Source organism: Chelonoidis abingdonii, chromosome 11, assembly GCF_003597395.2.
Source record: "Chelonoidis abingdonii isolate Lonesome George chromosome 11, CheloAbing_2.0, whole genome shotgun sequence".
Lineage (NCBI taxonomy): Eukaryota > Metazoa > Chordata > Testudines > Testudinidae > Chelonoidis > Chelonoidis abingdonii.
In genome coordinates, this window is record NC_133779.1 from 44852143 (window position 1) to 44867112 (window position 14970).

Below are 14970 nucleotides of genomic sequence, written 5' to 3' on the forward strand. Positions count from 1 at the left end.
AGAATTGGTCTGAGTTCAACATGATGAAATTCAAGTAAGACAAATGCCATGTACTTCACTTAGGAAGGAAAAATCAAATACACAACTATGAAATGGGGAATAACTGTGTGAGTGGTTATATTGCTAGAAAGAATCTGGGGGTTCTAGTGGATCATCCGTGGGATGCAGCTGCAAAAAGGCTAATATGGGTGTATTAACAGGCGTGTGGTAAGACAGACACAGGAGTTGATTGTCCCACTCTGCTTGGCACTGGTGAGGCCCGAGGGGGAGTCCTGTGTCCAGTTTTGGGCACCACAGTTTAAGAAAGATGGGGACAAATTGGAGAGAATCCAGAGGAGAGCACTAAAAATTATCAAAGGTTAAAAAACTGGGCATGTTCAGTCTTGAGAAAAGACGACCAAGGGGGGACTGGTAACATGTTGGAAGATTGTTAAGGGCCTATCATGAGGATGGTGATCAGTTGTTCTCCATGTCCCCTGAAGAGGAGACAAGAAGTCATGGGCTTCATCTTCAAGGGAGACTTAGATTAGATATTAGGAAAATCTTTCTAACTCGAAGAGGAGTTAAACTCTGGAATAGGCTTCAAGGGAGGCCATGGAGTCCCCATCACTGGAAACTTTTAAAAACAAGTTGGACCAACCCCTGTCAGGGATGATCTAGGTTTACTTGGCCCAAGACTTCTCAAGGTCTCTTTCAGCACAACATTTCTGTGATCCTGTTCTGCCTTAATTAACTTCCCATCTAATTGCCTCATCCTAGATTTGCAGGACCAGTGTGTCAATATTTGCTGTGCTTCCTCCTGTGACAGCCAGTTTAATCACCCGCAAGGTTCATGTGCCTCACCCAAAGGACTCAAGATCCCTTAACTAAAACAGAAAAGACCATTTACCAAAACAACCAGCTCTTTCCCTCAGAAACCCCCCAGTGAGCAGGACAGAAAAGGAACACACAGTGCTGTCCTTCCTGCTATTTCGTACTGCTGAATGGTTCAGCTGGAAAGGAAACCGAAAGCAGCCGAGAGTGTAAAGGACCAAATTCTGCTCTCAGTTGCACAGTCTTGAATCCCATTGACTCTAGAGTTGCCTCTGGAAGGACTGGAATAAGAGTAAAATGAGGGGAAGTCAGTAAAGGCAGGGGAAATAGAGGATCATAACCTCTAGAGCAGTGGTTCTCAAGCTATGGTACTGGTGACCCCTTTCACACAGCAAGCCTCTGAATTCAACCCGTTTATATATTTAACACCATTATAAATGCTGGAGGCAAAGCAGGGTTTGGGGTGGAGGCTGACAGCTCGTGCTCCCTCCAGATAATAACCTCACGACCCCCCACAGGGTCCCGACCCCCAGTTTGAGAACCCCTGCTCTAGAGAGAGAGTTCCCCCTGAATATGGATGAACAGCAGCTGATGTCTCTGCCCAGGACTGGGAAATCCTCTGCAGCAACTTACTGGGGCGAGGGGGAGAAATGTCCTTCAGGTTTCCTGTGGTTTCGGGCCCTTAGGTCTCTTTTCTGATCCCAACACCATTTGCACTGCTGGAATTTAACCTCATGGAGCCCCTTGTTAGCAGCTCTGCAGCTCGTCACTCGCTGCAAGCGTCTCATTGGTGTGGCAGTTCGAAGCATCCTCTGTCCCTATGAGCAAAGGCGGAGCACGGCACTTGCAGTCACAGAATGAGATTTTTTTCTGGGCCTTTATGATACTCTGTTGAGGATACTATTTGATATTGTGGCCATTCCTGGGCACGGATGTGACAGTGAAAGGCACCGTTTATGCCACACTGGAATACGTCAATAGGCCCACTAGATGGGAAAGCCGGCCTTCTTCCCAAAGACAAAATCCAAGCTTTCTCTTTAGGGAAAGGTCTGAATGGAGTTAGTCCCAACGGCCTGCCCCTAGATCCAGTTCAACCTGCTTTTTCCTGAGAGGAGTCCACCTCCGCAAAAGGCTGGGTGCCAAAAAGGAATCTAGCTGGCCTAAGCTGTCATTGGGGTCTGCCCCTGAGAGAGAGGCAGGCACATCTGTCAAAGACAAAAGATTTAAACGAGGAAGTGCCCGGCAAAGATGCTGTGCAGAGAGTTGGCAGGCAGCTCAGATCCTGTCTGAGGGACAAAGTGACTAGGCACAGATCTGACAATTCAGACTGCTGCCTGACCGGCTTTCAACCTTCCTTTCCCCTGTGCTGGAGACTGTCTTGGATTTGGACTCTGTGCGGCGAGAACAGCCAATGAGTTAATGACTCATGCGGCCTCTGGACCAAGGAGACTCATTCTGCAGCATTAGGGCTAAACTCACTGGGGTCTATGCCACCACATCTGCTATGGAAGGCTGTGTAAACTTCGAAATGAAGCCTCTGAAGGCCTGCACCAAAGTCTGGCACTTCTGCAGCTGTGACCCGTTTGCTTCCACACCATGGGGACCAGCAGCCCCTTCCCACTAGAGCTCCAAGAGCTAGGCTAGAGGCGTAGTGCAGGAGGGGCAGGCTGGTATCTGGAGTGACCGATCACGTTTGTCCTTGTCTCTTCCTCTACAAAGATTTAAGTTCCAAGCCATGATAAACGGGCGCCGGTTCCCACCAGCGGAAGCAGGTAGCAAAAAACTGGCCAAGCAAGAGGCAGCTGCCAATGCCATGAAAATCCTGATGCGTGAAGCTGAGAACCAAGGGGAGGATGGCATGGAAGGGGAGGAGTCATTTGTCCCAGACAGCTCGGAAGCAGAGTTGGTGAGTCCTACACTGTTTGTTCTGGGTGATCTTCAGGCTGAAATCAGTGCCTTGATGCCTGTGTTCATAGCCCTTCTCTCCCAGAAGAGCTGTCCTCTACTGCTGCTGAGATTTGCCATTCACAGACGCAGTGTCAAGACAGTATTTGGGGCAGGCTGGCCCAGCACTAGCTGTCAGGGGAGGGTGATGTAAAGGAGGTAGAGATTGTCCCTTCCCAAAAGGAAATGTGATTCCAAATTGAGTGTGGGGAAACTGTTTCAAGCCTGTATGAGGGCACCCTGCCTTTCTCTTTCTGGAATTGGCTCTCTCAGGTGCTATTTGGGGATTGCCCAGAATGGCTGGAACGTTCCACCAAAGGCCCCACACTTCTCTTGCTTGTCGCAAAAGTGGCTTTTTTTGAGTACACAAAGGGGTGCGGAAGCAGAACCACAGATGTGAAGCTGCCATGCTCTTGTTGCAGTGTGGTGCGCGTTCTCTTGGCCGGGTTGGCTTTGTCCTGTAGTTAGCATCTCTGAGTTGACAGAAGGTTGCAGCCCCTGGGCTAGTGCCTGACAACAGCAGCCTGTGAGTGGGAGCTCGGCTGAGATCTGTGCTTTAGTCACCTCTCCCTATCTCACCGTAGCCTGCACGCCCAGAACCAGAGCCTCCGTCTGCAGTGGCACAGCTACACTTGTCGTCCGGGAAGAACCCCATCAGCATATTAATGGAATATGGACAGAAATCAGGGAGCACATGTGAATTCCAGCTGCTGTCTCAGGAGGGACCACCCCATGACCCCAAGTATGGCACATAGTGTTAATTGGGGGGGTGGGTAGGGATTCTTCTCTTTATTTCCTCTCCAGTCAGAGGAACCAGCCACATTACCCCATCTCTCCAGGTTCCCATACACTTCACTGTTACCTGAGTGCTCATCTTGCTCAAGGACATCTGGACCTGGCTCCCCCGAGGCCCTGTGTGCCCCAGAGAGAGGTCAAGGAATGCCTTCCTCCTGGGAGGCTGGGCATCTGCAACCCAAGGACAGGTTCGGACTCAGGGGCCAGTCCTGAATACCATGCGTGGCAGTGCCACACCAGTGCTTTTGGAGCATCCAGACATTCTGGTGCTCTTAAACTGCTGATAACTTGGAAATGTTCCTTGTGCATCTTTAGCCCGACTTGACCTGGGAGCTGGTGCAAAGAGCAGACTGAAGCGGCTGCTTTAACATTCTTCTCATGGTGTAACATCCTGCCAGGTTCACATACTGCGTGAAGGTGGGTGAGCAGACATTCCCCGCGGTGGTAGCCAACAGCAAGAAGGGAGCAAAGCAGATGGCAGCTGAGGTTGCTGTGAAGATCCTCCGTGGGGAAGCTGGGGGGCAGTTCTTCCCAGAACAGGTAGAAACACCTTGCACCCTTTACTTCTCCCTCCAGTAGGATTTTACCCCAGGCTGGCTGTGGCAGTTACCCTGCTGTAGTACATACTACTAACTGTTTAACTGGCTCCTCTTGTCTAACTCTTCTTTAGCCCTCCGGAGAGATCCTGAGCGAGCCGTCCCTGGATCCGCCTGTTGCCCAGCCTCTGAATCTGGATGAGTCAAAGGCAGCAAAAGCCAAGGGCGTCGGGGAGCTGATCAAATACCTCAATGCCAATCCCATCAGTGGCCTGCTGGAATACGCCCGTTCCAACGGGTTTGCAGCAGAGTTCAAAATGGTCGATCAGACGGGACCGCCTCACGATCCGAAGTAAGTCACTGTGAATGTCCGTGACAAAACTGGCACCGTCTGTGCCATCCTGAAGTAGGTGCAGACTCCTGCCTAGAATAGCAAATTCCTGGTGAAAGCTGCAGGCAGGTAACAGAGCTAGCTACTGTCAGAGCGTCATCCACCTCCATACAGCTGGCAGGTACAAATAAAAACCACTTGGTTTTTAAACATTGCTCTCCCAGTGACATGCTGCTGCTCCCTCTGCAGGTTTGTCTACCAGGCCAAGGTGGGAGGCCGTTGGTTCCCAGCCGTGACTGCACACAACAAAAAGCAAGGCAAGCAGGAAGCAGCTGATGCAGCACTCAGAGTCCTGATTGGGGAAACGGAGAAGGCTGAGCGCACCGAAGGACCAAGCATCACAGAGGTAATTTCTCTCTCCCTAGAGCTAGGGTGTCACTTGTCCTTCTGTCCCAAAGCTACCCCCTGCCGATCAGCGACTTCTAAAGGTAGGGCCAAGCTGGGTCTGTTATCCTTTCCTGGCAGGTGCTAGACACACACCTACTCTGACCCTGCCTCCTGCCAGCATCTGGTGCTGGACTGAACTAGCCCCAAACTCTGATCCGTGAGCGCTGAAGCATGGTCCTGTGGGTAAGAGCAAGAGCACACAATGTGATTCCGCATTCCAAGTTCAGTCGGCCTTATGCTGCCTTGTGGCACCTTCAGATATCGCACTGCAGCTCCAAAGGGGCTGTGAACAAAACTCTAATTCTGGCAGAATTGCTGTCCCAGTTCTGTGCCATTCTGAGTCCTGCTTTGAGCTCTGCGATCTCCTAAGATGTGTGTTCCCTGCTGCAGAGCTGATCCCGGCAGATGAGATCTTGCCTAATAAAAGCGGATTCAGAGCAGTGCCCGAGAAGGAAGCCAGGTGCGCACCATACACTCTCCCTTCAAGCACCCAGAGGAAGAATTCCTTAGGCACTGGTGACAGAGAAATCCTACCAGCTAAGTCCCAGGGAGCTGGGGCAGAATTGTTTCTTACTGTTCAGTTTTAAACGTTCTCAGTGATGGGGTTTCCACTCCTTCCCTGGGGAGACTGTTCCTCACCCCAGTACACCTTGCTGTCAGGAAGCAAGACTATCCACTGATGCGGGGCTCAGAGCCAAGTGTGGATGCAGCAGAGTTCTCTAAAGAGGTGTCCCCTCCATGCCGTGGTAGTCTCTGTGTTTGCAGCCCAAAACTGCATTGGCCTTTTGTGCTGTTCTAGCCCATGGCAAACTCACCTGCTCTTTCCCTTGGCATTTGTGCGCTCTGGATTCTGCCCTCCCACTGAACAGCTGTCTCTCTGGTTGGCTTCCTTCTCGAGTCTTTATTTACATCAATGAAAAACCTGCTTGTGACCCTTCAGCAGTGCTGGTGTTGTGTGCCCCTTCCAGCTCCCAGTGAGCGGCAGTACCCTGCATGATCAGATAGCGATGCTGAGCCACCAGCGCTTCAACGCCCTCACTGCTCGCATCCAGCACAGCCTGCTCGGACGGAAGATCCTCGCTGCAATCATCATGAGGCGAGGAGAAGAAGGCCTGGGAGTTGTGGTCAGCATTGGCACAGGTATGAGCCACTGCTTCCAGCATGCATTGAACTCAGACTCCCTGGCTAGATATGTTTGTTACTAGAAGTAGGCGCTGGCCATTCCTATGGGCCCCTTCAGGAAGAGTGGGACACGGTCTCCTTTCAACATCCTATAGGGTTAAAGAATGTTCCCACGATGTCACCAGTGATCTAGTTACAAAAGGAGAAAACAAAGCGAATGTGTCTTCAGCGGTATCGCTCGTAATCTTTGCTTGCACTGCTACACGCTAGCCTGTGCATCAGCGCATGGATTTTCCCTCCTGGCGTCAAACAGCACGGGCTCCTAAGGCTTCCCTCAGCTTTAGATTTCTAAATCCCCCTCTCCTTAGGTAGTTGGCACTGCTTTGCCTCCCCTCAGAGGATGGGCAGCTGAGGCCTCCAGGTTTGAAGGGACACTAGCGTTAAGCTGGGTAGATTCTAGATTTGTGCTGCTCATAAAAGGAGGCAAGCGATTTCTGTGTGGAGTAGAATTCTGTCCTGTTCATTTCTAACGGACTTGGCCGGGATAATGATCCCTGGTAACTGGGGCCATGGTGCTCAGGAGCCCAGAGCAGTAAGACTTGGTGAGATCAAACACTGCCTTTTCAAAGGAGCCCACCCGTGCGTTGGCATTGTGAGACTCTTCCTCCCCTCCCCTCTAGGTAATCGCTGCGTGAAGGGGGAGGAGCTGAGCCTGAAGGGAGAGACTGTGAATGACTGCCATGCAGAAATCATTTCCCGACGAGGCTTCGTGAGGTGAGAGATGGGGGAATCTTTGTTCTCTGTTTGGAGGGAGTCTCAGGAGAAAGGCACGAAAGGAAACACCCAGCTGCCTGTATTGTCCCTGGCCTCTGCCTAGCAGGCAAACTCCTCTCCAGGAGCACAGCCAGTGTCAGTTTCTGCAGAGAACACTGGTGCCTAGGAGCCCTGGTTGCCAATATCTATCTGGCTGTGAAGCACAATTACAGTGTCTTACAAGGAAGGGTTTGTGTGACTGTAGCATCCCACGTTCTCCTACAAGTATCCCTCTCCACTGACCTGCGGAGAGTTTGAGCTCTGTTACCTGTTCAGCCCTTGGCTTCTGGGCTGAAACCTCTCCTGGGTTTCCTGCCCTCATGCGCCAAACCGACAGACAGAGCTAATCACATCATGTGTTTCACTGGAGCTCTTTTCCACCTTCGACAGAGACTGCGGTTGGGGCACTGCCTGTCCTGGTCACGTGTGGGGGTTTGAGTGGTTCTGACCTCTGGAACGAGGCCATCTTCTGACCCATCCTGTTTGTTTCCAGATTTCTCTACAGCGAGCTGATGAAGTACAATCCCACCGATCCCTCCTCCGCAGAACAGAGCATATTTGAGTCAGCAGGAGAAAACAGGCTCAAAATAAAAGATGACGTTACCTTTCACCTCTACGTCAGGTCTGCACGGCGCATAGCACTGCTAAGCTTTCCTGGGGCTGCCCCATTAATCTGCCCTGGCTGATCTGGATCTGCTGATGGGCGTGAGCCCCAGGCTGTTCCCTGTGCTTCCCAGTCCCCGTGTACCGATAGGTTTGGGTGCTGGATGGTAGGGGTTGCAGTGCCTTTCTGAGAGGGCTGCATGGTGCACGCTGTCATGGAATGATGCTGATGATACCTCACTCTTCTATAGCATTCAGAAGGCTTTAAATCTGTAATGTATGTGTCCTCCCACACCCCCGGGAGCTCGGGAAGTAAAGGTAAAGCTGCACGTATAGACAGGTCTGGAGTGGCAGTGACTAGAGCAAACCTCAGTAACACACTTCCCTGGTGCAGTAACTGTTGTGCCTAGCCAGCGGAGGAGTCTCGCATAGCCTGCGTTATTTCCAGGTCCTTTGGTTTACACTAACTTGACAGGGGCTGTTGGTTTGTTTCTAGCACGGCGCCGTGTGGAGATGGGGCCCTCTTCGATAAATCCTGCAGTGACCAGGCAAACATGGCGGGGGAGAGCCAGCATCAGCCTCTCTTTGAGAATCCCAAGCAGGGTAAACTGCGCACCAAGGTGGAGAACGGTGAGTCTTGCAAAGCCTCAAGAGCCCTTGTGCCGAGCGTGCTGCAGTGCTGAGAATGCGGGCGTCTGTTATCTTCCAGTCGCTGCGGGAAGTGCTCCCTGCTGATAACCCCTGGCCAGATGGGGGGCGTAGCTCCATTAAGCTCTTCCACATGGTAATGTGATTTGGAGAATGAGAGCCCTGGGGTCAAAGGCTAGGCGGTTCGCAGCTACCTCTGTAGGAGAGGACCAGACCCTCCGCTCTCCTGTGTCAGACAGAGAGCTGCAGGAGAGGGGAGAGGGAAGCTAGTATGGGGAGGGGGTTCGCGTGTATCCCCAGGAGTCTGAGCGCCCACGGGGTTAGGCACCGGAGAGGCCTGCAGGCCTTTCTCCCATTTGTGCTTGTTGCTGCCTGAGGATACAGTGGGTGAAGACCGAGAGGGTTAGAGGATGGGTGAAGTGGGTGGGCAAGGGGCCATGTAGGTGGAAAGTCACGCTCTGCCCTCAGTGCTTTTGTGTGAATCCAGCATCCATGCTCATGTGGCCCTGACCTCCTTTCCAAGCGCGAGCTAATTGGGCTTCAGCCGTGTGAAAACCTGCCTCTCTCTAGTCTACCCAGCTCTCTCTCTCTGCTTGGCATGAGAGCTTGCCCAGCAGAACCTGGCATGCAGGAGCATATCGTCCTCTGTCTGCGTGGGGTCATGGCGTCTCGGAGACGTGCATGTTCACTCCACGGCTCATGGAGCGTGGCCTGCGCCGTTGGTGGCAGGGAGGTTTGTAGCCGTGTGGGCTGGCTGGCTCTTTGCTAATTCACTTTCCTTTCCTCTCCCGCAGGGGAAGGCACCATTCCCGTGGAGTCGAGTGACATTGTGCCTACGTGGGATGGGATCCAGCATGGGGAGAGGCTGCGCACCATGTCCTGCAGTGACAAAATCCTGCGCTGGAATGTGCTTGGCCTGCAAGGGGCGTTGCTGTCGCATTTCATGCAGCCAGTGTACCTCAGCTCCGTTACGCTCGGTAGGAAACCCTGCGCACACTGTGCTCTCAGTGCATTCTGGAGCTGGGCTGCATACGCCAAGTGCCAGCAACCTCCTTACTGCAGTAATGGAAAAGAAATTCAGCAGGGGCGTGGGAACCAAAGGCTAAAATGTTGATTCCAGCAGAGGTGCACCATTAGGAAACTCATGGGACCTTGTGGATTTTAACCAGAGGGATACATGGGGATTTTCTCCTTGGGTCTTGGTTTGGATGTGTGAGGACAAGGGGGAGACCGAAGCTGCCTGTAAATGTTTTATGGCCACAGATGTTGCAATCGGTAAAACTGAACCCTTCACAAATTAATGACCAAGGATGTGTCTAGTCGTAGGAAAATTGCTGTCCTGAACCTTTCCCACCTCAGGCTTTCTGAGCAGAGCGGTGCATCTTCTCAGATTTCTGCCTGCACATTAACAATGCAGCTGCTCTGTTTCCTAATGCTTGCATGTGTCTTTTCCCAGGTTATCTATACAGCCAGGGTCACCTGACACGTGCAATCTGCTGCCGCATGTCGAGAGACGGGAGCACGTTTGAAGCAGGTCTCCAGGCTCCGTATCATGTTAAACATCCCGAGGTACTGTAGGTTGGCAGCTGTTAATGGCTCTGTTCTCTCCTCTTGCACAAGGGTCCAGCCGTCTGCACTGGTGCATTCTGTATTAGTGGGACTCGGTAGACTACCTGCCGGACAGTTAATGCTCAGTGACCTGCCACCTTCCAGCTGTAGCAAGAAAGTTTAACTTCCTTCTGGTATTTGTGGGACCAGAGACCTGGATCAGAACAGACAGATCATAGTGGCTGGTTCTGGGCTTCCCTATCTTTCAGCCCACTGCTACATCTGGCCAGGTGTGAACGGTTAATGAGACCTTTGTGCATACGATGGTGCCTGGGCACGACTCGGGGGACTCTCCGGAGTTCATGCATGCCAGGTCTAACCAGAGCCCCGGTGACCCATCTCTCTCGAGGGGCTGTCGCGGGACGATCTTTGAATTGGGGGTGCATGGCATAGCTGAGATTGAGAAACATCATAAATGCGTTGCCGGTGGGGGGAGCTAGAATGCAAAGCAATTGTCAGGCACTCCAGCTGGCAGGTCGCTAGTGGGGCCACAGGTGAGAGGCTTCAGCTGCATTACCTGCCTGCCAGTGCTGAGAACCGTGCACCCTCCCAGCTGTGTGCATGTGCCACACAGTCTGCTGGGCCAACCCGCGTGTCTCCCTCTGGCCGCCTAGGTGGGGAGAGTTAGCGTGTACGACTCCGCCAGGCAGACGGGCAAGACCAAAGAGTCGAGTGTGAACTGGTGTCTTGCCGACGGAAGCGAGGTGGAAGTCCTGGATGGCACAAAAGGCAAAGTTGACGGGTGAGCTTTGACGCCTTGCCAGAGGCTGGCTCTAGGGGAGCGTGTGAAGGGGCCGGTTCTCCGCGCTGTCCCTGCAGTGTGGGAGGACCTGGGGGACTGGAGCCCCAACCCCAGCTAAAATGGGGATTCATCGCAATCAGAACAGACTCTCCACCAGCTGGTCTCAGTCACTGGGCATGCGGCTCCAATCGCTCCCACGCACGGAGCAGTCCTGCCAGTGGGACCTTCATTTCCCAGCCCCGGTAACCAGAACACTCCGACAAGTCCAGTGGAAGCCATGGCGCGCAAGGGGCGGAGCGCTGTGCTTTCACTGCGGCAGCCGCTCTTTGTTGCTAGAGTGGAAACGTTTAGATAAACAGTTTGGAGGCACATTTTCCCTGTGAAATGTTCTTGTCGGTTGTGGACCAGGCCTATGTAGGGGGCCCAATTGTGCTGAACAGGCACAGAGCAAAAGACAGTCGCTGCCCCAGAGCGCGCCCTGTCTACACATGTGCCTCCTAAGTTCTGTTCCTGACTCTGCTGGTGATCTCTGGTGACCATTACCCTTCTGCCCACGTGCGAGGGTACCCCAGGCACTGCAAGGCGTAGCTGCTGTGTGATCCCGGCTGCTGCATCGCTTCGCTTGTTATTACCCTCAGGTACAGTTACAGCCCAGACTCTCCCTGCCTGGATCCGATGGCAGGACCGTGCCCTACATCCTCAGCAGCTGTTTGCCTCCTTGCCCCAGCTCCAGTCCCTGGGGTTCTCATTCTGTTCGTGTCCTTCCCCTTTCCAGACCAAAGCTCGAGGTGTCCCGCGTGTCCAAGAGGAGCATGTTTGCTCTGTTCCAGCAGCTTTGTGCCAAGGCTGAGCGCAAAGACCTGCAGAGCCTTGCACTGTACTCGGATGCCAAGGAGGCAGCCTCGGCCTACCAGGGAGCCAAGCAGCACTTCTTTACGGCGCTGGAGGAGATGAGCTATGGGAGCTGGATCTGCAAACCCCAGGAAGAGGAGAACTTCTCTCTCACCGAGGCGTAACGAGCTGCCCTCTGTGTGTGTGTCTGTGTGTTCCTTTTGTCTTTTTTTGTTGTTTTTTTAAATGGAGCCAGTAGCGTTGACTAGGATTGTGAATTCCCCGGGGTCTCTCCTCCTTTTGATTATCCTGGCAGCACATGTTGATTCTGCTGGAAGGGACTCCTGCGTTCATATTGCATTCTTTCGACGTGAGTGTACGCTCGGCACATGGTGGTGAGGAGATGCGAGCGTGTGAGTGTGTTTGGACGAGGGAATCCACACTGTCCACGCATCTAAATGAAACCACAGGCGAGCCTGCTCCTGTGTCCCTTCATCACAGCAGCTGGAGGGAACTCAGCTTTTCACTTGTCAAATGCGTTGTCTCAATTGGATCGTTTTAAACAGTATGTGGGTACTTCCCAGCCTCATATCCTCTCCCTCAACACTTCCCTCTGATTTGCAAGATGATTCCTGCAGCTATTGGCAAACACCCCGGGACTTTTTCTTCCCAGCAGTCCTGCTGGGTGGGCACAAATTGGTTTGAAGACAAGGTGATCTCTTGCAACTGCTATTTAATTCTGGGATCTGCCCTAGGGCATAGCACGAGCTGTGAGGAGCTCAGGGCTAGTGGCAGATTGCACGTATGACCTGATCTAGATCTCCACAGTTAGTAGGCATATTCCTGGCTCTGGTGTGGTAGCCTCATCTGAGATACCCTGTTGATTATGAGGGTTGGGTCTTGGTTTCTGGAGTCCTGCTGAGATGGGCCATTCTAAAACCCTGCCGGACACTACTCCCTGTGAGGGGGGCGAGTGGCACCCGAGGGTGGGGTGTCCCAGACTTGCCAGTTAGGGTGGCACCACTTTAAAACACTCATCAGTGAAGCGGAGCTTTTCCTCCTCACCCAAAACGGTCCTTCGGACCAGTTTCTTGACTAGCCCCCGGCTGGTTCGGCTGCAGCACAGCCCCTTTTACTGAAATGAGACCAGGGATCCTTTAGAGCCTGGCCTCTGTTTTTAAACCCTGCCTTGAAACGGTCATGAATTTTATCTTGTCCACAGGCCTCGGGCCCAGCCGGCCTCTCCTCTTGGTTGTTTGAGGAATCTAAGACACCTTCGTGGGTGATGGGATCTAAGGCAGGTTCTGTCTGCGCTGGGAACGCTGATTGGTGGCTGTGCGCCTGCCTGCCCTCTCTGCAGGCCTGTGTCTGGGCAGCCCTGGGGAATGGTGGGCGTGGGGCTGCCTGCCGGCACTGTGCTAGCAGGGCCAGCAAATTTCTTCTTCCTTTTTGGAGGAAGCACAGGCCTCTCAGCTAATGGACCCAGTCCCATCGAGCCTGCCTGGACCTAGAATCCCAGGCCCCGGGCCGTGGGGTCAGCTTGCTCCGGAGGTCGGTTGTGTTTGGCCTGAGCTGGCCTGGGCTTTGTCAGAAGCTAGTCTGGGTTAGCCTGGTCCTGGGGGAAGGGGCGAATGGATTGCTCCGGAACTGAGTGGCGCTGTGAGCGGTCAAGTATGTTGCAGTGCAGGAGACAGGGGGCAGGCCAGGGGGCGGGCTGCCCCTCTGAAGTAATTTAAGAGAGACCCAGATCTGATCTTACTCCACAGTTCTGGCATCTTCTTGTGCTGTCTCCACCTCGCCCCCATTTATTTTATTTGTCAGCGGATCGGAGCAATTCCTGTTGTGCATCATTTGGGGACTGTCTCCTGCAAACTCATCCTACCCTCACCCCCTTTCTTTTCTGTAGTGTCGGATTCCTTCTCTTGTCGCACTGGCTCCGGGGAGCTGAATGGAAACAAATGTAAATTTATTCATGGGAGAACTGTAACCCTCCTTTTTATTTTATTTTAATTTTTGTAAGTCTGCTTTTAAGTGCCCCTTGGTATCGATGATTTGAAGTCCTAACATTCCGCATAAAAATTAAAAAAAATTCTGGATTGTTAGACAGCTCTGCCCTGTGGGTTGTTTAATTCCTGGGACACGAACAGGGGGGCCAAAGCTGGTGTTAAATGGCAGCGAGCATGGAGATGGAGTCGCTCAGAAGAGAAAGAGTGGAGTTATTTGATCGTCAGCTGGACAAGTACTGACGGCTGCACAATGTCCTGCGCTGATTTCATAACCAGGTGGGGCTCTGCCCCTGGACGGCAGGTCTGTGCTGAGCAGCAGCTCTGCCGGGGCAGATTAAATCTCTCTCCCCTCAAAGTTCTCAGGTGAATTCTGAAGTGACGTCGTCCCTGGCCCCAGGCCTGCTCTGCCATCACTGGAGCTAGGGGCACCCTTCTGCCCATCCCTGGGCACTTACTTGCATAGCCCCAGGGAATAACCCCCCCACCCCACCACACACACAGGGGAGACAGTTGGCAATTCATGGATTTAAAGGCCAGACGGGACCATCCAGTCTGACCTCCTGGGTGACACAGGCCAGGCAGTGTCAGTCCAGTGACTCGTGTCTGGCTAATGCATGGCAAGCTGGGTCTGAAGCCCTCAGCAGATCGACTCCACCTCTCCCCTGGTTCCAGTGGCTGATCACCCTCCACGTTAACAATCTGCCCCTAAACTTGCCCGGCTGCCTTGGGGATTGGCTGAGGGGTTGGGCTCCCCCCTCCCGGAGAGGGGGGCGGGGAGTAATTCTCTAACTCCTGGAGCAGTGTCAGAGTGGGCGACCCCAGGGCCCTTGGGGCATGGGGCCTTGTCAGGCAGCCCCCCGGCTAGATGTGAAGGAACTCTGACCGTGTGAGTCGCGCCCTGTGGGTTTCGTCGTGCTGGGAGTGCTGCTAACAGACGTCTCCATGAGGTGCCGCGCGCAGCTGGCCGACCGTCCTGGTAACGGAGAGGCTGGGAGGGCAGCGCCTGCCCCGCATGGCCCCGTAGCACAGGTTGCTGTTACATTTGAGCTCAAGCTTATTTAAGACGGAGACTGTCCTGCCCAAGAACAGTTTTATTACATGTCAGAACAGTTACAGCCTCCCTTCAAAACAGACCCCTTCCTGCAGCACCGCTGGTTCTCGCTTGGCTCGGAGCAGGACGAAGATGCTGGTGACCAGGCGTGCCAGCAATGGACGCTTAGGCCATTTGGAAAACCAAGGAAAACAGCAAAACTGCTGACGCCTGGGGCTCCTGGCCACAGCCAGCTGGAGCAGAAGGGTCACTCGACCCCCTGCAGGGCCCACGGCTATTGCTGTGCAGTAGAGTTTTGCCTCGTGGCCGCCCAGCAGCCACTCTTGTATTTTTAATGGGGTCCCACTGTAACCACTGGGAAACCAGGTGCCTTCAGAGCTAAGCAAGGGGGACTTGAAAATGACTCGGTGAAAACATGATGCAAAGAGGCTAAAGAGACTCCTTCAAAGTGCCCAGTCATTGCACGTGCAGAGTTCACCCTGCTCACCATCCATTGCGTGGTGCTGCTCATGCCATGAAGGGACCCTGTTACATACCTGGTGAGTAAAGGCTTGGCGCTGCACCCTCCCATGTCGGGGGGGTTAGAAGCAGAACCCAAAAGCACGACTGATCAGCAGTTTAAAGCGAAGGGGTGGGAGTAGGCAGAGAACAGGTGCTGGCTTCATGCATCCAGTCTAGCG

The 14970-nt window shown here is 53.4% G+C and overlaps 1 protein-coding gene across 3 annotated transcripts in view; it reads left to right on the forward strand.

The window, feature by feature from the left end:
* Window positions 1-13335, forward strand: part of ADAR (adenosine deaminase RNA specific) — a 30227-nt gene extending 16892 nt beyond the window's left edge. For all 3 annotated transcript variants that reach the window (XM_075071003.1, XM_075071004.1, XM_032789383.2), the window contains exons 3-15: window positions 2533-2719; window positions 3342-3499; window positions 3951-4092; window positions 4223-4440; window positions 4669-4825; window positions 5835-6006; window positions 6669-6762; window positions 7295-7423; window positions 7901-8034; window positions 8847-9029; window positions 9509-9621; window positions 10275-10402; window positions 11178-13335. In XM_075071003.1, the coding sequence (XP_074927104.1) occupies window positions 2533-2719; window positions 3342-3499; window positions 3951-4092; window positions 4223-4440; window positions 4669-4825; window positions 5835-6006; window positions 6669-6762; window positions 7295-7423; window positions 7901-8034; window positions 8847-9029; window positions 9509-9621; window positions 10275-10402; window positions 11178-11418 (2056 nt within the window). In that variant the 3' untranslated portion in view covers window positions 11419-13335. The remainder of the gene's footprint in view (window positions 1-2532; window positions 2720-3341; window positions 3500-3950; window positions 4093-4222; window positions 4441-4668; window positions 4826-5834; window positions 6007-6668; window positions 6763-7294; window positions 7424-7900; window positions 8035-8846; window positions 9030-9508; window positions 9622-10274; window positions 10403-11177) is intronic.
* Window positions 13336-14970: the final 1635 nt, after the last annotated feature.